The sequence below is a fragment of the Amblyomma mixtum genome, chromosome 1, assembly GCF_055824585.1.
Source record: "Amblyomma mixtum isolate Tamu chromosome 1, ASM5582458v1, whole genome shotgun sequence".
Taxonomy (NCBI): Eukaryota; Metazoa; Arthropoda; class Arachnida; order Ixodida; family Ixodidae; genus Amblyomma; species Amblyomma mixtum.
In genome coordinates this window covers 153,736,942-153,756,891 of record NC_143012.1, presented here as the reverse complement: position 1 = coordinate 153,756,891, position 19,950 = coordinate 153,736,942, and the positions used below count along the sequence as shown (strand labels likewise).

General features: G+C 52.8%; 1 protein-coding gene, 15 non-coding genes and 3 pseudogenes across 16 annotated transcripts; all 19 read left to right on the top strand.

The window, feature by feature from the left end:
- The first annotated feature begins 502 nt into the window (after positions 1–502).
- On the top strand, positions 503–621 carry LOC149368502 (5S ribosomal RNA). Its single transcript, XR_016288038.1, has one exon. It is a non-coding gene; the product is annotated as a 5S ribosomal RNA (ribosomal RNA).
- A 965-nt stretch (positions 622–1,586) lies between these two features.
- Positions 1,587–1,705, top strand: LOC149368501 (5S ribosomal RNA; annotated as a pseudogene).
- A 546-nt stretch (positions 1,706–2,251) lies between these two features.
- Positions 2,252–2,370, top strand: LOC149368500 (5S ribosomal RNA). The gene has a single exon (XR_016288037.1). It is a non-coding gene; the product is annotated as a 5S ribosomal RNA (ribosomal RNA).
- A 545-nt stretch (positions 2,371–2,915) lies between these two features.
- LOC149368499 (5S ribosomal RNA) lies at positions 2,916–3,034 on the top strand. Its single transcript, XR_016288036.1, has one exon. It is a non-coding gene; the product is annotated as a 5S ribosomal RNA (ribosomal RNA).
- Positions 3,035–3,580: 546 nt separating this feature from the next.
- Positions 3,581–3,699, top strand: LOC149368498 (5S ribosomal RNA). The gene has a single exon (XR_016288035.1). It is a non-coding gene; the product is annotated as a 5S ribosomal RNA (ribosomal RNA).
- Positions 3,700–5,446: 1,747 nt separating this feature from the next.
- Positions 5,447–5,565, top strand: LOC149368497 (5S ribosomal RNA; annotated as a pseudogene).
- Positions 5,566–6,112: 547 nt separating this feature from the next.
- LOC149368496 (5S ribosomal RNA) lies at positions 6,113–6,231 on the top strand. The gene has a single exon (XR_016288034.1). It is a non-coding gene; the product is annotated as a 5S ribosomal RNA (ribosomal RNA).
- Positions 6,232–6,776: 545 nt separating this feature from the next.
- On the top strand, positions 6,777–6,895 carry LOC149368495 (5S ribosomal RNA). The gene has a single exon (XR_016288032.1). It is a non-coding gene; the product is annotated as a 5S ribosomal RNA (ribosomal RNA).
- Positions 6,896–7,441: 546 nt separating this feature from the next.
- Positions 7,442–7,560, top strand: LOC149368494 (5S ribosomal RNA). The gene has a single exon (XR_016288031.1). It is a non-coding gene; the product is annotated as a 5S ribosomal RNA (ribosomal RNA).
- Positions 7,561–9,282: 1,722 nt separating this feature from the next.
- LOC149368493 (uncharacterized) lies at positions 9,283–10,871 on the top strand. Its single transcript, XM_089569896.1, has one exon. It carries the CDS (start codon positions 9,283–9,285, stop codon positions 10,570–10,572), a length of 1,290 nt encoding a protein of 429 aa, XP_089426022.1. The 3' UTR covers positions 10,573–10,871.
- A 3,291-nt stretch (positions 10,872–14,162) lies between these two features.
- LOC149368492 (5S ribosomal RNA) lies at positions 14,163–14,281 on the top strand (annotated as a pseudogene).
- A 544-nt stretch (positions 14,282–14,825) lies between these two features.
- Positions 14,826–14,944, top strand: LOC149368491 (5S ribosomal RNA). Its single transcript, XR_016288030.1, has one exon. It is a non-coding gene; the product is annotated as a 5S ribosomal RNA (ribosomal RNA).
- A 545-nt stretch (positions 14,945–15,489) lies between these two features.
- On the top strand, positions 15,490–15,608 carry LOC149368490 (5S ribosomal RNA). The gene has a single exon (XR_016288029.1). It is a non-coding gene; the product is annotated as a 5S ribosomal RNA (ribosomal RNA).
- A 545-nt stretch (positions 15,609–16,153) lies between these two features.
- Positions 16,154–16,272, top strand: LOC149368489 (5S ribosomal RNA). The gene has a single exon (XR_016288028.1). It is a non-coding gene; the product is annotated as a 5S ribosomal RNA (ribosomal RNA).
- A 546-nt stretch (positions 16,273–16,818) lies between these two features.
- On the top strand, positions 16,819–16,937 carry LOC149368488 (5S ribosomal RNA). The gene has a single exon (XR_016288027.1). It is a non-coding gene; the product is annotated as a 5S ribosomal RNA (ribosomal RNA).
- A 546-nt stretch (positions 16,938–17,483) lies between these two features.
- LOC149368487 (5S ribosomal RNA) lies at positions 17,484–17,602 on the top strand. The gene has a single exon (XR_016288026.1). It is a non-coding gene; the product is annotated as a 5S ribosomal RNA (ribosomal RNA).
- Positions 17,603–18,149: 547 nt separating this feature from the next.
- On the top strand, positions 18,150–18,268 carry LOC149368486 (5S ribosomal RNA). The gene has a single exon (XR_016288025.1). It is a non-coding gene; the product is annotated as a 5S ribosomal RNA (ribosomal RNA).
- Positions 18,269–18,814: 546 nt separating this feature from the next.
- Positions 18,815–18,933, top strand: LOC149368485 (5S ribosomal RNA). Its single transcript, XR_016288024.1, has one exon. It is a non-coding gene; the product is annotated as a 5S ribosomal RNA (ribosomal RNA).
- Positions 18,934–19,479: 546 nt separating this feature from the next.
- Positions 19,480–19,598, top strand: LOC149368484 (5S ribosomal RNA). Its single transcript, XR_016287671.1, has one exon. It is a non-coding gene; the product is annotated as a 5S ribosomal RNA (ribosomal RNA).
- The last annotated feature ends 352 nt before the right edge of the window (positions 19,599–19,950 follow it).

Below are 19,950 nucleotides of genomic sequence, written 5' to 3'. Positions count from 1 at the left end.
TCATAGTTGCGCAGTGTCTCAGGCAACTATAGGAGGTGACGTTATTTTGTTATCGATAATACAATCTCATCGGCAACGTGTCCAACGTGTAGTACGTGCGGACGCGAAACTGTGGCAAAACTCGAAGCGAACCCGTGGCGTCTCGGCTGTCATTCTGACGTCTGCCGCGGCGGGTACACTGCAGATTAAACTCTAGCAAAGCCCCAAGATAGCTGGGAGGCCCAGTGTGCGCATAACACTGCGCAGAAGCGCACAATATGCGCCCACCGCACCATGCACCGCACCCACTGCCGGTCCATGTGTAAACAACACAGGCTCGCTCCCGCTGCTCTTTCCGTGCATGCCGCAGTGGTTTAGGTTCGCCAGAACGGCTGAGAAAAGCGCAGGGCAGGTAACTGCACGCTTGGCGGCTGTTGCCACGAGCGAGGGAAGTATCCATGCGCAGTTTTGCATCCTCGAGGGCCAAACACAGTACATAAAGACTCGGAAAGCACTGTCTCTCGCCATCGGCCATACCATGTTGAATACGCCGGTTCTCGTCCGATCACCGAAGCTAAGCAGCATTGGGCTCGGTCAGTACTTGGGAGGGAGACCACCTGGGAACACCGAGTGCTGATGGCATTTCTTTTGCATTTTTATTCGCCCTTCACGTTTTTTTTTTCTGTCATAGTTGCGCAGTGTCTCAGGCAACTATAGGAGGTGACGTTATTTTGTTATCGATAATACAATCTCATCGGCAACGTGTCCAACGTGTAGTACGTGCGGACGCGAAACTGTGGCAAAACTCGAAGCGAACCCGTGGCGTCTCGGCTGTCATTCTGACGTCTGCCGCGGCGGGTACACTGCAGATTAAACTCTAGCAAAGCCCCAAGATAGCTGGGAGGCCCAGTGTGCGCATAACACTGCGCAGAAGCGCACAATATGCGCCCACCGCACCATGCACCGCACCCACTGCCGGTCCATGTGTAAACAACACAGGCTCGCTCCCGCTGCTCTTTCCGTGCATGCCGCAGTGGTTTAGGTTCGCCAGAACGGCTGAGAAAAGCGCAGGGCAGGTAACTGCACGCTTGGCGGCTGTTGCCACGAGCGAGGGAAGTATCCATGCGCAGTTTTGCATCCTCGAGGGCCAAACACAGTACATAAAGACTCGGAAAGCACTGTCTCTCGCCATCGGCCATACCATGTTGTTTCTTTAATGTTCGCTGCAATACATCCCACTAGACCGTATGGCATCCGGTTCTTATGTGTTGAAAATGAGGATGGGGTGCCTTTCGATTTAATAATGCTGACAGGCCTCCACTGTATATGGCGCTCCAGAATGGCAGGCTGGCATTGTGACAGTGACGCAAGACCTGCCAGAATTTACTTTCGCGAAAGTATGGAGATGTTTCTGGCCATTCAGAAAGCCGCTGCGGAGCCTCCGGAGTGGCTCTCAAGACTAGAGCCGCTCTGTACGTTGCGTGAATTTTAATTGGACGAAGCCAGATTTATGCTGGCTGACCACAAGTCGTGTGTACATAGTTATTGTCTTTTGTTGATTGTTTGTGTTGTCCAGTGTTTTGTGTCAAAGCCAGGCAATAAAGAAAAAAATCGGCCATACCATGTTGAATACGCCGGTTCTCGTCCGATCACCGAAGCTAAGCAGCATTGGGCTCGGTCAGTACTTGGGAGGGAGACCACCTGGGAACACCGAGTGCTGATGGCATTTCTTTTGCATTTTTATTCGCCCTTCACGTTTTTTTTTTTCTGTCATAGTTGCGCAGTGTCTCAGGCAACTATAGGAGGTGACGTTATTTTGTTATCGATAATACAATCTCATCGGCAACGTGTCCAACGTGTAGTACGTGCGGACGCGAAACTGTGGCAAAACTCGAAGCGAACCCGTGGCGTCTCGGCTGTCATTCTGACGTCTGCCGCGGCGGGTACACTGCAGATTAAACTCTAGCAAAGCCCCAAGATAGCTGGGAGGCCCAGTGTGCGCATAACACTGCGCAGAAGCGCACAATATGCGCCCACCGCACCATGCACCGCACCCACTGCCGGTCCATGTGTAAACAACACAGGCTCGCTCCCGCTGCTCTTTCCGTGCATGCCGCAGTGGTTTAGGTTCGCCAGAACGGCTGAGAAAAGCGCAGGGCAGGTAACTGCACGCTTGGCGGCTGTTGCCACGAGCGAGGGAAGTATCCATGCGCAGTTTTGCATCCTCGAGGGCCAAACACAGTACATAAAGACTCGGAAAGCACTGTCTCTCGCCATCGGCCATACCATGTTGAATACGCCGGTTCTCGTCCGATCACCGAAGCTAAGCAGCATTGGGCTCGGTCAGTACTTGGGAGGGAGACCACCTGGGAACACCGAGTGCTGATGGCATTTCTTTTGCATTTTTATTCGCCCTTCACGTTTTTTTTTTCTGTCATAGTTGCGCAGTGTCTCAGGCAACTATAGGAGGTGACGTTATTTTGTTATCGATAATACAATCTCATCGGCAACGTGTCCAACGTGTAGTACGTGCGGACGCGAAACTGTGGCAAAACTCGAAGCGAACCCGTGGCGTCTCGGCTGTCATTCTGACGTCTGCCGCGGCGGGTACACTGCAGATTAAACTCTAGCAAAGCCCCAAGATAGCTGGGAGGCCCAGTGTGCGCATAACACTGCGCAGAAGCGCACAATATGCGCCCACCGCACCATGCACCGCACCCACTGCCGGTCCATGTGTAAACAACACAGGCTCGCTCCCGCTGCTCTTTCCGTGCATGCCGCAGTGGTTTAGGTTCGCCAGAACGGCTGAGAAAAGCGCAGGGCAGGTAACTGCACGCTTGGCGGCTGTTGCCACGAGCGAGGGAAGTATCCATGCGCAGTTTTGCATCCTCGAGGGCCAAACACAGTACATAAAGACTCGGAAAGCACTGTCTCTCGCCATCGGCCATACCATGTTGAATACGCCGGTTCTCGTCCGATCACCGAAGCTAAGCAGCATTGGGCTCGGTCAGTACTTGGGAGGGAGACCACCTGGGAACACCGAGTGCTGATGGCATTTCTTTTGCATTTTTATTCGCCCTTCACGTTTTTTTTTTTCTGTCATAGTTGCGCAGTGTCTCAGGCAACTATAGGAGGTGACGTTATTTTGTTATCGATAATACAATCTCATCGGCAACGTGTCCAACGTGTAGTACGTGCGGACGCGAAACTGTGGCAAAACTCGAAGCGAACCCGTGGCGTCTCGGCTGTCATTCTGACGTCTGCCGCGGCGGGTACACTGCAGATTAAACTCTAGCAAAGCCCCAAGATAGCTGGGAGGCCCAGTGTGCGCATAACACTGCGCAGAAGCGCACAATATGCGCCCACCGCACCATGCACCGCACCCACTGCCGGTCCATGTGTAAACAACACAGGCTCGCTCCCGCTGCTCTTTCCGTGCATGCCGCAGTGGTTTAGGTTCGCCAGAACGGCTGAGAAAAGCGCAGGGCAGGTAACTGCACGCTTGGCGGCTGTTGCCACGAGCGAGGGAAGTATCCATGCGCAGTTTTGCATCCTCGAGGGCCAAACACAGTACATAAAGACTCGGAAAGCACTGTCTCTCGCCATCGGCCATACCATGTTGAATACGCCGGTTCTCGTCCGATCACCGAAGCTAAGCAGCATTGGGCTCGGTCAGTACTTGGGAGGGAGACCACCTGGGAACACCGAGTGCTGATGGCATTTCTTTTGCATTTTTATTCGCCCTTCACGTTTTTTTTTTTCTGTCATAGTTGCGCAGTGTCTCAGGCAACTATAGGAGGTGACGTTATTTTGTTATCGATAATACAATCTCATCGGCAACGTGTCCAACGTGTAGTACGTGCGGACGCGAAACTGTGGCAAAACTCGAAGCGAACCCGTGGCGTCTCGGCTGTCATTCTGACGTCTGCCGCGGCGGGTACACTGCAGATTAAACTCTAGCAAAGCCCCAAGATAGCTGGGAGGCCCAGTGTGCGCATAACACTGCGCAGAAGCGCACAATATGCGCCCACCGCACCATGCACCGCACCCACTGCCGGTCCATGTGTAAACAACACAGGCTCGCTCCCGCTGCTCTTTCCGTGCATGCCGCAGTGGTTTAGGTTCGCCAGAACGGCTGAGAAAAGCGCAGGGCAGGTAACTGCACGCTTGGCGGCTGTTGCCACGAGCGAGGGAAGTATCCATGCGCAGTTTTGCATCCTCGAGGGCCAAACACAGTACATAAAGACTCGGAAAGCACTGTCTCTCGCCATCGGCCATACCATGTTGAATACGCCGGTTCTCGTCCGATCACCGAAGCTAAATTCTTTCTTTAATGTAAGAATTTAGCTTCGTTCCACTAGACCCGTATGGCATCCGGTTCTTATGTGTTGAAAATGAGGATGGGGTGCCTTTCGATTTAATAATGCTGACAGGCCTCCACTGTATATGGCGCTCCAGAATGGCAGGCTACCATTCTGACAGAGACGCAAGACCTGCTAGAATTTATTTCCGCGAAAGCATGGACATGTTTCTCGCCATTCAGAAAGCCGCTGCGGAGCCTCCGGAGTGGCTTTCAAGAGTAGAGCCGCTCTGTACGTTGCGTGAATTTTAATTGGACGAAGCCAGATTTATGCTGGCTGACCACAAGTAGTGTGTACATAGTTATTGTCTTTTGTTGATTGTTTGTGTTGTCCAGTTTGTGTGTCAAAGCCAGGCAATAAAGAAAAAAAAAGATCACCGAAGCTAAGCAGCATTGGGCTCGGTCAGTACTTGGGAGGGAGACCACCTGGGAACACCGAGTGCTGATGGCATTTCTTTTGCATTTTTATTCGCCCTTCACGTTTTTTTTTTTCTGTCATAGTTGCGCAGTGTCTCAGGCAACTATAGGAGGTGACGTTATTTTGTTATCGATAATACAATCTCATCGGCAACGTGTCCAACGTGTAGTACGTGCGGACGCGAAACTGTGGCAAAACTCGAAGCGAACCCGTGGCGTCTCGGCTGTCATTCTGACGTCTGCCGCGGCGGGTACACTGCAGATTAAACTCTAGCAAAGCCCCAAGATAGCTGGGAGGCCCAGTGTGCGCATAACACTGCGCAGAAGCGCACAATATGCGCCCACCGCACCATGCACCGCACCCACTGCCGGTCCATGTGTAAACAACACAGGCTCGCTCCCGCTGCTCTTTCCGTGCATGCCGCAGTGGTTTAGGTTCGCCAGAACGGCTGAGAAAAGCGCAGGGCAGGTAACTGCACGCTTGGCGGCTGTTGCCACGAGCGAGGGAAGTATCCATGCGCAGTTTTGCATCCTCGAGGGCCAAACACAGTACATAAAGACTCGGAAAGCACTGTCTCTCGCCATCGGCCATACCATGTTGTGGTCAGCCAGCACAACATACATAGTTATTGTCTTTTGTTGATTGTTTGTGTTGTCCAGTGTTTTGTGTCAAAGCCAGGCAATAAAGAAAAAATCGGCCATACCATGTTGAATACGCCGGTTCTCGTCCGATCACCGAAGCTAAGCAGCATTGGGCTCGGTCAGTACTTGGGAGGGAGACCACCTGGGAACACCGAGTGCTGATGGCATTTCTTTTGCATTTTTATTCGCCCTTCACGTTTTTTTTTTTTCTGTCATAGTTGCGCAGTGTCTCAGGCAACTATAGGAGGTGACGTTATTTTGTTATCGATAATACAATCTCATCGGCAACGTGTCCAACGTGTAGTACGTGCGGACGCGAAACTGTGGCAAAACTCGAAGCGAACCCGTGGCGTCTCGGCTGTCATTCTGACGTCTGCCGCGGCGGGTACACTGCAGATTAAACTCTAGCAAAGCCCCAAGATAGCTGGGAGGCCCAGTGTGCGCATAACACTGCGCAGAAGCGCACAATATGCGCCCACCGCACCATGCACCGCACCCACTGCCGGTCCATGTGTAAACAACACAGGCTCGCTCCCGCTGCTCTTTCCGTGCATGCCGCAGTGGTTTAGGTTCGCCAGAACGGCTGAGAAAAGCGCAGGGCAGGTAACTGCACGCTTGGCGGCTGTTGCCACGAGCGAGGGAAGTATCCATGCGCAGTTTTGCATCCTCGAGGGCCAAACACAGTACATAAAGACTCGGAAAGCACTGTCTCTCGCCATCGGCCATACCATGTTGAATACGCCGGTTCTCGTCCGATCACCGAAGCTAAGCAGCATTGGGCTCGGTCAGTACTTGGGAGGGAGACCACCTGGGAACACCGAGTGCTGATGGCATTTCTTTTGCATTTTTATTCGCCCTTCACGTTTTTTTTTTCTGTCATAGTTGCGCAGTGTCTCAGGCAACTATAGGAGGTGACGTTATTTTGTTATCGATAATACAATCTCATCGGCAACGTGTCCAACGTGTAGTACGTGCGGACGCGAAACTGTGGCAAAACTCGAAGCGAACCCGTGGCGTCTCGGCTGTCATTCTGACGTCTGCCGCGGCGGGTACACTGCAGATTAAACTCTAGCAAAGCCCCAAGATAGCTGGGAGGCCCAGTGTGCGCATAACACTGCGCAGAAGCGCACAATATGCGCCCACCGCACCATGCACCGCACCCACTGCCGGTCCATGTGTAAACAACACAGGCTCGCTCCCGCTGCTCTTTCCGTGCATGCCGCAGTGGTTTAGGTTCGCCAGAACGGCTGAGAAAAGCGCAGGGCAGGTAACTGCACGCTTGGCGGCTGTTGCCACGAGCGAGGGAAGTATCCATGCGCAGTTTTGCATCCTCGAGGGCCAAACACAGTACATAAAGACTCGGAAAGCACTGTCTCTCGCCATCGGCCATACCATGTTGAATACGCCGGTTCTCGTCCGATCACCGAAGCTAAGCAGCATTGGGCTCGGTCAGTACTTGGGAGGGAGACCACCTGGGAACACCGAGTGCTGATGGCATTTCTTTTGCATTTTTATTCGCCCTTCACGTTTTTTTTTTTCTGTCATAGTTGCGCAGTGTCTCAGGCAACTATAGGAGGTGACGTTATTTTGTTATCGATAATACAATCTCATCGGCAACGTGTCCAACGTGTAGTACGTGCGGACGCGAAACTGTGGCAAAACTCGAAGCGAACCCGTGGCGTCTCGGCTGTCATTCTGACGTCTGCCGCGGCGGGTACACTGCAGATTAAACTCTAGCAAAGCCCCAAGATAGCTGGGAGGCCCAGTGTGCGCATAACACTGCGCAGAAGCGCACAATATGCGCCCACCGCACCATGCACCGCACCCACTGCCGGTCCATGTGTAAACAACACAGGCTCGCTCCCGCTGCTCTTTCCGTGCATGCCGCAGTGGTTTAGGTTCGCCAGAACGGCTGAGAAAAGCGCAGGGCAGGTAACTGCACGCTTGGCGGCTGTTGCCACGAGCGAGGGAAGTATCCATGCGCAGTTTTGCATCCTCGAGGGCCAAACACAGTACATAAAGACTCGGAAAGCACTGTCTCTCGCCATCGGCCATACCATGTTGAATACGCCGGTTCTCGTCCGATCACCGAAGCTAAGCAGCATTGGGCTCGGTCAGTACTTGGGAGGGAGACCACCTGGGAACACCGAGTGCTGATGGCATTTCTTTTGCATTTTTATTCGCCCTTCACGTTTTTTTTTTTTCTGTCATAGTTGCGCAGTGTCTCAGGCAACTATAGGAGGTGACGTTATTTTGTTATCGATAATACAATCTCATCGGCAACGTGTCCAACGTGTAGTACGTGCGGACGCGAAACTGTGGCAAAACTCGAAGCGAACCCGTGGCGTCTCGGCTGTCATTCTGACGTCTGCCGCGGCGGGTACACTGCAGATTAAACTCTAGCAAAGCCCCAAGATAGCTGGGAGGCCCAGTGTGCGCATAACACTGCGCAGAAGCGCACAATATGCGCCCACCGCACCATGCACCGCACCCACTGCCGGTCCATGTGTAAACAACACAGGCTCGCTCCCGCTGCTCTTTCCGTGCATGCCGCAGTGGTTTAGGTTCGCCAGAACGGCTGAGAAAAGCGCAGGGCAGGTAACTGCACGCTTGGCGGCTGTTGCCACGAGCGAGGGAAGTATCCATGCGCAGTTTTGCATCCTCGAGGGCCAAACACAGTACATAAAGACTCGGAAAGCACTGTCTCTCGCCATCGGCCATACCATGTTGAAACAATAGACCATGTTTTTTTACATTGTTGGGAAGGGGTTTATTTTTGGGATGTTTTGCAACGGACTATGAAGAAAGATTTCCCCCTAGATTCGCATGGCATTCGATATTTAAGCATTGATAATGACGACGGGGTTCCATTTGATTTAATTATGCTCCTGGGTCTCCACTGTATATGGCGCTCCAGAATGGCAGGCTATCACTGTGACAGGGAAGCGCGCCCTGCCCGAATTTATTTCCGAGAGTGTATGGACTGGTTTGTCGCTATACAAAAAGCGGTTGCGGAACCTCCCGACTGGCTCTCAAGGGTAGAGCCTTTGTTGTCTTTGCGGGAGTTTTAATGTGACGAAGCCAGCCTGACGCTGGCTGAGTATGTCTTTCAATGTGTTCATTGTCCTGTACTATTGCTTTTGTGATTTGTCTGTTCCTTTTTTTTTTGTGAAGTGTTGTTTTCCAAAGCCAGGAAATAAAGAAAAAAAAAAAAAAACCATGTTGAATACGCCGGTTCTCGTCCGATCACCGAAGCTAAGCAGCATTGGGCTCGGTCAGTACTTGGGAGGGAGACCACCTGGGAACACCGAGTGCTGATGGCATTTCTTTTGCATTTTTATTCGCCCTTCACGTTTTTTTTTTTCTGTCATAGTTGCGCAGTGTCTCAGGCAACTATAGGAGGTGACGTTATTTTGTTATCGATAATACAATCTCATCGGCAACGTGTCCAACGTGTAGTACGTGCGGACGCGAAACTGTGGCAAAACTCGAAGCGAACCCGTGGCGTCTCGGCTGTCATTCTGACGTCTGCCGCGGCGGGTACACTGCAGATTAAACTCTAGCAAAGCCCCAAGATAGCTGGGAGGCCCAGTGTGCGCATAACACTGCGCAGAAGCGCACAATATGCGCCCACCGCACCATGCACCGCACCCACTGCCGGTCCATGTGTAAACAACACAGGCTCGCTCCCGCTGCTCTTTCCGTGCATGCCGCAGTGGTTTAGGTTCGCCAGAACGGCTGAGAAAAGCGCAGGGCAGGTAACTGCACGCTTGGCGGCTGTTGCCACGAGCGAGGGAAGTATCCATGCGCAGTTTTGCATCCTCGAGGGCCAAACACAGTACATAAAGACTCGGAAAGCACTGTCTCTCGCCATCGGCCATACCATGTTCATTCTACTTCCAGCCACCGAGCGTGACGGACGCAGAATCATGGGCTCCCACGGAGCGGCGATAGCGGCCGTTGCCGGCCGCGGAAACAGGTTTGCCAGCGACGCTGATAAGGACTACGAGATCGTTCTGCCTACCCTGCCCACCGGACGTGTTGTTTTAAACACGGTTTTTCTGCACGGCGACGTGCGTGTGCGACCCTACAGGGTCGAAGACTTCAGAGACGCCCTCGCTAACGTTGGTGCGCTCCCCGACGTCGTGGCGTTGGGGGCGTACCAGATTAACCACGTGTGGGCTGTGACCTTCAATAGCGCTGACGCCGCAAAGAAACTGGCCGCGATAAAGGAGCTCGAGGTTAAGGGACGACGCTGCATCGTCTTCGACCCAGAAGACCACCAAGTGAAGCTGCGCCTCCATTGGATGCTTCACGGCGTCGCCGACGAGGACATCCGGACTGCATTCGCGGCGTTCGGAAACGTGACCGAGGTCACCCGGGAGCGTTGGCGCGTCGCTGGCATGAAAGAGAAGGGGTCCACCACGAGGACCGTGCTCCTAAAGATGAAGCCAGGCATTAAGGTGGACGACCTGCCCCACCAGGTTCGAGTTGCGGGCGAGTTGGCTCTCGTGGTGGTGCCCGGGCGGCCGATGCAGTGTTTGCGCTGCGGCGGCGCAGGGCACGTGCGCCGTGATTGCAAGGTGCCCAGGTGCTCGAAGTGCCGACGCTACGGACACTCCGAGCCTGACTGCGTGCGCACCTACGCGTCGGCTACCGGGCGTGTAGCGGCGAGCGACTCCGCAGAGCTTATGGACGTCGTCGAAGCGGAGGAAGCAGCGAGCGGCATCGACGACACGGGCAAAACGGAGGGGGTTGAGCCTACTGGTTCGACCAGCAACACCGACGCGGCTGGCGCAAAGGAGAGCGGGTCGCCCATCTGTGACCAACTTTTGACGCCTCTGGAGACGCCCAAAGATAACCCGAGCCTCCCAGAGCACGTGGAAGCGGAAACGAAGGCGGCCAGCGAGAACCGCGACAACAAGGCCGACGCCCGCATGAACACCGGCGTGACCACCCCTGCAAAGCGTCCGCACGCCGAGACCAAGGCCGACGGGGAGAAGGCAGCCGAGCCCTGCGTGGAGGAACCGCCGGCAAAGACGCCGCAAGCACGACGGCCCAGTCTGCGACCGCGCCCAAAGGTTCCGGCTGACAAGCGTGGCGGCGACAAGGCGCCGCCTGACCAGGAGCCCGTGCTCGCGCCGGACGACACCGGCGGGGACGGCATCGTCTAGCGACATGCTGGACGCGGGAGGTAAGCACCATGCTTTCGGTCTCTTCTTCCTAAGTTAAAATGGCTTCTGCAACTCCGTTTAAAGTCGCCACCCTAAATGTCAGAGGCCTGGCAGGTAAAAGAAAACAAAGCCAGCTGTACCGACTTATAACGGAGCAAGATATTGATATACTGGCAGTGCAGGAGACCAAAGTCGACGGGGAGGAGGAGACCGGGAGCATGGTGCGACGTTTCACGTCTAGGTATTTTGCCGTCGTTAGCCATGCATTAGGCACATCGGCTGGCTGTATTCTTTTTGTTAAGAAGTTGCCCGGGATAGAAGTACACGGTCATCATTCGTGCCTGTCGGGTCGATACGTGTCCATCGATTTTTCACTCTGTAACATCGACTGGCGCATTGTTTGTCTGTATGCACCTAATGTTGTTGATGGCCGAGCCGCGTTTTTTGAAAGCGTCGAAGAACGGCTTCGCACGGACAGACAGCTGATTGTTATGGGCGATTACAACTGCGTCCTTAGTGCGCGCGACAAGACAAGCGTCCGAGGTTTCAGGGATAAAAGCACCGAAGTGTTGTTGCGAATGATTGTGAACTGCAACCTCGAGGATGTGGCAGAGTGTGTTGAAGGAGCGCGTGCGGTAAGGTACACACGATTCGAGGGCTCTAGTCACGCAAGGCTCGACCGCATTTATGCATCCGCGGATACAGTATCTAAATGCAATAGTTATGTAGTTCTGCCGGTTTCATTTTCTGACCACTGTTTGGTTCAGTGCTGCATAGGAATCATTAAGAAGGGGAATGGTTTTTCGTGGGAAATGTGGAAGTTAAACGACAAGCTACTTCAGGACGAATTTTATAACCGAGCTGTAATTGAAGAAATAGCAAAAATAGAACCAAGTAGCAACATGAGGATTTGGCAGCAGTGGGAGCTCACCAAAGAAACTTTAAAACTAAAAGCCATAGATAGAGCCACCTGTATACGTCATGAGGAAAAAAAACAGGAAATGGAGCTAAAGGCACTGCTTCAGAAGATGATAAAACAGGAATGCCGAGCGCCTGGTAAATGGATAGAGGACATAAGAAAAACCAAACAAAAGCTAGAGCTTATCGAAGAAGAACGTTATCGGGGAGCGCTGGTGAGGGCAAGGGCAGAAGACGTGGCAGCAGGGGAAGCGCCAACGAAACGTGCGCTTGGTTTGGAAAAAGCCCACGCCGAAAGAAATCACATTCATGAAATAGAATGGGGAGGTGTTTCAAACACGGACATCGACCACATCAAAGCAGCCTTTTTCGAGCATTACCAGGCGCTCTTCGCAGCGCATCCGGTAGATGCTATCACATTTAAGGAGGCGTTTCTAGCCGAGATGCCGCGTCTGGACGACGAAACTAAACGCAGATTAGAGCAGGAGATCAGTCAAGGAGAAGTTGAGCAAGCAATAGACAGTTTAAACCCAGGTAAATCGCCTGGACCGGACGGGTTCAGCGCGGCATTCTACAAAGCATTTAAAAACGTAATTTCCCCGGTCTTGCAGGTAATCTTTAATGAAGCCTATAAAGTAAAAGCACTGCCTCCGTCCTATGGCTCGTCCCATACTGTGCTGATTCCGAAAACGGACGACATAGACAGGTTACGACTGGTAACAGCATACCGACCCATAGCACTCACTAACGTCGAGTACAAAATTTACATGAAGGTTCTGGCACGAAGGCTGCAGACCGTGATTCATTTATTAGTTGGTCCGCATCAGACCTGCGGCATTAAAGGGCGGTCTATTTTTACAAATATTCACGTTGCGCGCAGTGTCTTAGAAACATGTGATGACACTAATGGACAGGTGGCTATTCTCCAGGTCGATTTAGAAAAGGCTTTTGACTGCGTTGCCCATGAACTTTTGTTTGCAGTATTAGGACATGTTAACGTTGGTTCTGTTATTCGCGAGGGTGTGGCCCTGGCGTACCGGAACTGCACGACGAGATTGATCGTTAATAAGAGTCTGGGGGCCCCCATTAGCGTGCAGCGTTCGGTGCGCCAGGGCTGTCCCCTCAGCCCCCTTTTATTTTGTATTTATGTGGAGACCCTTTGTTTAAAGATACTGAAAAACATGAGTATTACCGGATTCAGATTACAAGCAGCCGAAGTAAAGCTCTTGGCGTACGCTGATGACATTGCTGTGTTTGCTGTTGACAAGAGAGGCATAAGCAAGGCTGTTCAATGTGTACGCGATTTCAGCCAAGCTACAGGCAGCGGGGTTAACTGGTCGAAGTGCCTCGGGCTTTGGCATGGTCGGTGGGCATTTACGCCTGAACGGTTTGCCAGCGTGCCTTGGACGACGACACCAGTTAAATACTTGGGCGTTCCGCTGGATGCCTACCGTGACAGTGCAAAGTATTGGACAGGACAGGTCAAGGAGATACGGGAGAGAGCGGATAAGTGGAAAGGAACGACCTTGTCGATTTTCGCCAGAGCCACTGTTTGCAACTTGTTCTTTATCAGCAGGCTCTGGTACGTAATGCAGGTGTTGCACTGTTCACGGTTAAGTATTCAAAAGCTACACAGAATTTTCGCCGTCTTCATCTGGTCGTCTGAATGGGAGCGCTGCAGCCGGACCAACCTGTTCCGACGGGTACAAGACGGCGGGCTGGGACTGGGCCATTTGTTTTTGAGACAGCTGGTCAATCGTTTTTTGTTTTTTCGGGACACAAGAGACCCGTTTTTGCGTACCGTATGCCAAGTTAGGCTGCGGCATCTACTTCCAGAGTACATAGTCGGAACTGCTGAGGTGTATAGTAGGGTCACTGGTTTTTACTGGGAAATCGTTGCCAGTGTAAGGTTTCTTTCCGCGCGGTTTTCAAATGACTTTCTGTCCACTGTGAAACGAAAGAAACTGTACCGTGCTTTGTGTGATGTAGTTTTCCCGGTGCCCTTGTACAGGGCCTTGTACAGTGGAGGCGCAGGCAGAGATGTCTTAAAGAGGGTGAAAAAAATGCAGGTGCCCCCAGGCACAAAAACCTTCTTTTTTAAGCTGCACACCGGAACCTTACCGGTTAAAAAATTTTTAGAGGGAAAGGAATTATTTTTACCCTGGGGATCCCATTGTTTGATTTGCAGGAAGCCTGAAACAATAGACCATGTATTTTTACACTGTTGGGAAGGGGTTTATTTTTGGGATGTATTGCAGCGAACGCTAAAGAAAGAATTTCCACTTGACCCGTACGGCATCCGGTACTTATGTGTTGAAAATGAGGATGGGGTGCCTTTTGACTTAATAATGCTTACAGGCCTCCACTGTATATGGCGCTCTCGAATGGCAGGCTGTCATTGCGACAGAGACGCAAGACCTGCCAGAATCTACTTCCGTGAATGTATGGACATGTTTCTGGCCATTCAGAAAGCCACTGCGGAGCCTCCGGAGTGGCTCTCAAGACTAGAGCCGCTCTGTACTCTGCCTGAATTTTAAGTGGACGAAGCCAGGTTCATACTGGCTGAGCACGAATCGTATGTACATAGCGTATGTAGTGTTTTGTTGATTGTTTGTCTTGTTTAATTTTCTGTGCAAAAGCCAGGCAATAAAGAAAAAAAAAAAAAAAAAAAAAAAATCGGCCATACCATGTTGAATACGCCGGTTCTCGTCCGATCACCGAAGCTAAGCAGCATTGGGCTCGGTCAGTACTTGGGAGGGAGACCACCTGGGAACACCGAGTGCTGATGGCATTTCTTTTGCATTTTTATTCGCCCTTCACGTTTTTTTTTCTGTCATAGTTGCGCAGTGTCTCAGGCAACTATAGGAGGTGACGTTATTTTGTTATCGATAATACAATCTCATCGGCAACGTGTCCAACGTGTAGTACGTGCGGACGCGAAACTGTGGCAAAACTCGAAGCGAACCCGTGGCGTCTCGGCTGTCATTCTGACGTCTGCCGCGGCGGGTACACTGCAGATTAAACTCTAGCAAAGCCCCAAGATAGCTGGGAGGCCCAGTGTGCGCATAACACTGCGCAGAAGCGCACAATATGCGCCCACCGCACCATGCACCGCACCCACTGCCGGTCCATGTGTAAACAACACAGGCTCGCTCCCGCTGCTCTTTCCGTGCATGCCGCAGTGGTTTAGGTTCGCCAGAACGGCTGAGAAAAGCGCAGGGCAGGTAACTGCACGCTTGGCGGCTGTTGCCACGAGCGAGGGAAGTATCCATGCGCAGTTTTGCATCCTCGAGGGCCAAACACAGTACATAAAGACTCGGAAAGCACTGTCTCTCGCCATCGGCCATACCATGTTGAATACGCCGGTTCTCGTCCGATCACCGAAGCTAAGCAGCATTGGGCTCGGTCAGTACTTGGGAGGGAGACCACCTGGGAACACCGAGTGCTGATGGCATTTCTTTTGCATTTTTATTCGCCCTTCACGTTTTTTTTTTCTGTCATAGTTGCGCAGTGTCTCAGGCAACTATAGGAGGTGACGTTATTTTGTTATCGATAATACAATCTCATCGGCAACGTGTCCAACGTGTAGTACGTGCGGACGCGAAACTGTGGCAAAACTCGAAGCGAACCCGTGGCGTCTCGGCTGTCATTCTGACGTCTGCCGCGGCGGGTACACTGCAGATTAAACTCTAGCAAAGCCCCAAGATAGCTGGGAGGCCCAGTGTGCGCATAACACTGCGCAGAAGCGCACAATATGCGCCCACCGCACCATGCACCGCACCCACTGCCGGTCCATGTGTAAACAACACAGGCTCGCTCCCGCTGCTCTTTCCGTGCATGCCGCAGTGGTTTAGGTTCGCCAGAACGGCTGAGAAAAGCGCAGGGCAGGTAACTGCACGCTTGGCGGCTGTTGCCACGAGCGAGGGAAGTATCCATGCGCAGTTTTGCATCCTCGAGGGCCAAACACAGTACATAAAGACTCGGAAAGCACTGTCTCTCGCCATCGGCCATACCATGTTGAATACGCCGGTTCTCGTCCGATCACCGAAGCTAAGCAGCATTGGGCTCGGTCAGTACTTGGGAGGGAGACCACCTGGGAACACCGAGTGCTGATGGCATTTCTTTTGCATTTTTATTCGCCCTTCACGTTTTTTTTTTCTGTCATAGTTGCGCAGTGTCTCAGGCAACTATAGGAGGTGACGTTATTTTGTTATCGATAATACAATCTCATCGGCAACGTGTCCAACGTGTAGTACGTGCGGACGCGAAACTGTGGCAAAACTCGAAGCGAACCCGTGGCGTCTCGGCTTTCATTCTGACGTCTGCCGCGGCGGGTACACTGCAGATTAAACTCTAGCAAAGCCCCAAGATAGCTGGGAGGCCCAGTGTGCGCATAACACTGCGCAGAAGCGCACAATATGCGCCCACCGCACCATGCACCGCACCCACTGCCGGTCCATGTGTAAACAACACAGGCTCGCTCCCGCTGCTCTTTCCGTGCATGCCGCAGTGGTTTAGGTTCGCCAGAACGGCTGAGAAAAGCGCAGGGCAGGTAACTGCACGCTTGGCGGCTGTTGCCACGAGCGAGGGAAGTATCCATGCGCAGTTTTGCATCCTCGAGGGCCAAACACAGTACATAAAGACTCGGAAAGCACTGTCTCTCGCCATCGGCCATACCATGTTGAATACGCCGGTTCTCGTCCGATCACCGAAGCTAAGCAGCATTGGGCTCGGTCAGTACTTGGGAGGGAGACCACCTGGGAACACCGAGTGCTGATGGCATTTCTTTTGCATTTTTATTCGCACTTCACGTTTTTTTTTTTCTGTCATAGTTGCGCAGTGTCTCAGGCAACTATAGGAGGTGACGTTATTTTGTTATCGATAATACAATCTCATCGGCAACGTGTCCAACGTGTAGTACGTGCGGACGCGAAACTGTGGCAAAACTCGAAGCGAACCCGTGGCGTCTCGGCTGTCATTCTGACGTCTGCCGCGGCGGGTACACTGCAGATTAAACTCTAGCAAAGCCCCAAAATAGCTGGGAGGCCCAGTGTGCGCATAACACTGCGCAGAAGCGCACAATATGCGCCCACCGCACCATGCACCGCACCCACTGCCGGTCCATGTGTAAACAACACAGGCTCGCTCCCGCTGCTCTTTCCGTGCATGCCGCAGTGGTTTAGGTTCGCCAGAACGGCTGAGAAAAGCGCAGGGCAGGTAACTGCACGCTTGGCGGCTGTTGCCACGAGCGAGGGAAGTATCCATGCGCAGTTTTGCATCCTCGAGGGCCAAACACAGTACATAAAGACTCGGAAAGCACTGTCTCTCGCCATCGGCCATACCATGTTGAATACGCCGGTTCTCGTCCGATCACCGAAGCTAAGCAGCATTGGGCTCGGTCAGTACTTGGGAGGGAGACCACCTGGGAACACCGAGTGCTGATGGCATTTCTTTTGCATTTTTATTCGCCCTTCACGTTTTTTTTTTTCTGTCATAGTTGCGCAGTGTCTCAGGCAACTATAGGAGGTGACGTTATTTTGTTATCGATAATACAATCTCATCGGCAACGTGTCCAACGTGTAGTACGTGCGGACGCGAAACTGTGGCAAAACTCGAAGCGAACCCGTGGCGTCTCGGCTGTCATTCTGACGTCTGCCGCGGCGGGTACACTGCAGATTAAACTCTAGCAAAGCCCCAAGATAGCTGGGAAGCCCAGTGTGCGCATAACACTGCGCAGAAGCGCACAATATGCGCCCACCGCACCATGCACCGCACCCACTGCCGGTCCATGTGTAAACAACACAGGCTCGCTCCCGCTGCTCTTTCCGTGCATGCCGCAGTGGTTTAGGTTCGCCAGAACGGCTGAGAAAAGCGCAGGGCAGGTAACTGCACGCTTGGCGGCTGTTGCCACGAGCGAGGGAAGTATCCATGCGCAGTTTTGCATCCTCGAGGGCCAAACACAGTACATAAAGACTCGGAAAGCACTGTCTCTCGCCATCGGCCATACCATGTTGAATACGCCGGTTCTCGTCCGATCACCGAAGCTAAGCAGCATTGGGCTCGGTCAGTACTTGGGAGGGAGACCACCTGGGAACACCGAGTGCTGATGGCATTTCTTTTGCATTTTTATTCGCCCTTCACGTTTTTTTTTTTCCTGTCATAGTTGCGCAGTGTCTCAGGCAACTATAGGAGGTGACGTTATTTTGTTATCGATAATACAATCTCATCGGCAACGTGTCCAACGTGTAGTACGTGCGGACGCGAAACTGTGGCAAAACTCGAAGCGAACCCGTGGCGTCTCGGCTGTCATTCTGACGTCTGCCGCGGCGGGTACACTGCAGATTAAACTCTAGCAAAGCCCCAAGATAGCTGGGAGGCCCAGTGTGCGCATAACACTGCGCAGAAGCGCACAATATGCGCCCACCGCACCATGCACCGCACCCACTGCCGGTCCATGTGTAAACAACACAGGCTCGCTCCCGCTGCTCTTTCCGTGCATGCCGCAGTGGTTTAGGTTCGCCAGAACGGCTGAGAAAAGCGCAGGGCAGGTAACTGCACGCTTGGCGGCTGTTGCCACGAGCGAGGGAAGTATCCATGCGCAGTTTTGCATCCTCGAGGGCCAAACACAGTACATAAAGACTCGGAAAGCACTGTCTCTCGCCATCGGCCATACCATGTTGAATACGCCGGTTCTCGTCCGATCACCGAAGCTAAGCAGCATTGGGCTCGGTCAGTACTTGGGAGGGAGACCACCTGGGAACACCGAGTGCTGATGGCATTTCTTTTGCATTTTTATTCGCCCTTCACGTTTTTTTTTTTCTGTCATAGTTGCGCAGTGTCTCAGGCAACTATAGGAGGTGACGTTATTTTGTTATCGATAATACAATCTCATCGGCAACGTGTCCAACGTGTAGTACGTGCGGACGCGAAACTGTGGCAAAACTCGAAGCGAACCCGTGGCGTCTCGGCTGTCATTCTGACGTCTGCCGCGGCGGGTACACTGCAGATTAAACTCTAGCAAAGCCCCAAGATAGCTGGGAGGCCCAGTGTGCGCATAACACTGCGCAGAAGCGCACAATATGCGCCCACCGCACCATGCACCGCACCCACTGCCGGTCCATGTGTAAACAACACAGGCTCGCTCCCGCTGCTCTTTCCGTGCATGCCGCAGTGGTTTAGGTTCGCCAGAACGGCTGAGAAAAGCGCAGGGCAGGTAACTGCACGCTTGGCGGCTGTTGCCACGAGCGAGGGAAGTATCCATGCGCAGTTTTGCATCCTCGAGGGCCAAACACAGTACATAAAGACTCGGAAAGCACTGTCTCTCGCCATCGGCCATACCATGTTGAATACGCCGGTTCTCGTCCGATCACCGAAGCTAAGCAGCATTGGGCTCGGTCAGTACTTGGGAGGGAGACCACCTGGGAACACCGAGTGCTGATGGCATTTCTTTTGCATTTTTATTCGCCCTTCACGTTTTTTTTTTTCTGTCATAGTTGCGCAGTGTCTCAGGCAACTATAGGAGGTGACGTTATTTTGTTATCGATAATACAATCTCATCGGCAACGTGTCCAACGTGTAGTACGTGCGGACGCGAAACTGTGGCAAAACTCGAAGCGAACCCGTGGCGTCTCGGCTGTCATTCTGACGTCTGCCGCGGCGGGTACACTGCAGATTAAACTCTAGCAAAGCCCCAAGATAGCTGGGAGGCCCAGTGTGCGCATAACACTGCGCAGAAGCGCACAATATGCGCCCACCGCACCATGCACCGCACCCACTGCCGGTCCATGTGTAAACAACACAGGCTCGCTCCCGCTGCTCTTTCCGTGCATGCCGCAGTGGTTTAGGTTCGCCAGAACGGCTGAGAAAAGCGCAGGGCAGGTAACTGCACGCTTGGCGGCTGTTGCCACGAGCGAGGGAAGTATCCATGCGCAGTTTTGCATCCTCGAGGGCCAAACACAGTACATAAAGACTCGGAAAGCACTGTCTCTCGCCATCGGCCATACCATGTTGAATACGCCGGTTCTCGTCCGATCACCGAAGCTAAGCAGCATTGGGCTCGGTCAGTATTTGGGAGGGAGACCACCTGGGAACACCGAGTGCTGATGGCATTTCTTTTGCATTTTTATTCGCCCTTCACGTTTTTTTTTTTTTCTGTCATAGTTGCGCAGTGTCTCAGGCAACTATAGGAGGTGACGTTATTTTGTTATCGATAATACAATCTCATCGGCAACGTGTCCAACGTGTAGTACGTGCGGACGCGAAACTGTGGCAAAACTCGAAGCGAACCCGTGGCGTCTCGGCTGTCATTCTGACGTCTGCCGCGGCGGGTACACTGCAGATTAAACTCTAGCAAAGCCCCAAGATAGCTGGGAGGCCCAGTGTGCGCATAACACTGCGCAGAAGCGCACAATATGCGCCCACCGCACCATGCACCGCACGCACTGCCGGTCCATGTGTAAA

Bases quoted from the DNA above. Each gene is read 5' to 3' on its own strand.
- LOC149368493 (XM_089569896.1), top strand. From the start codon at position 9,283: ATGTTCATTCTACTTCCAGCCACCGAGCGTGACGGACGCAGAATCATG.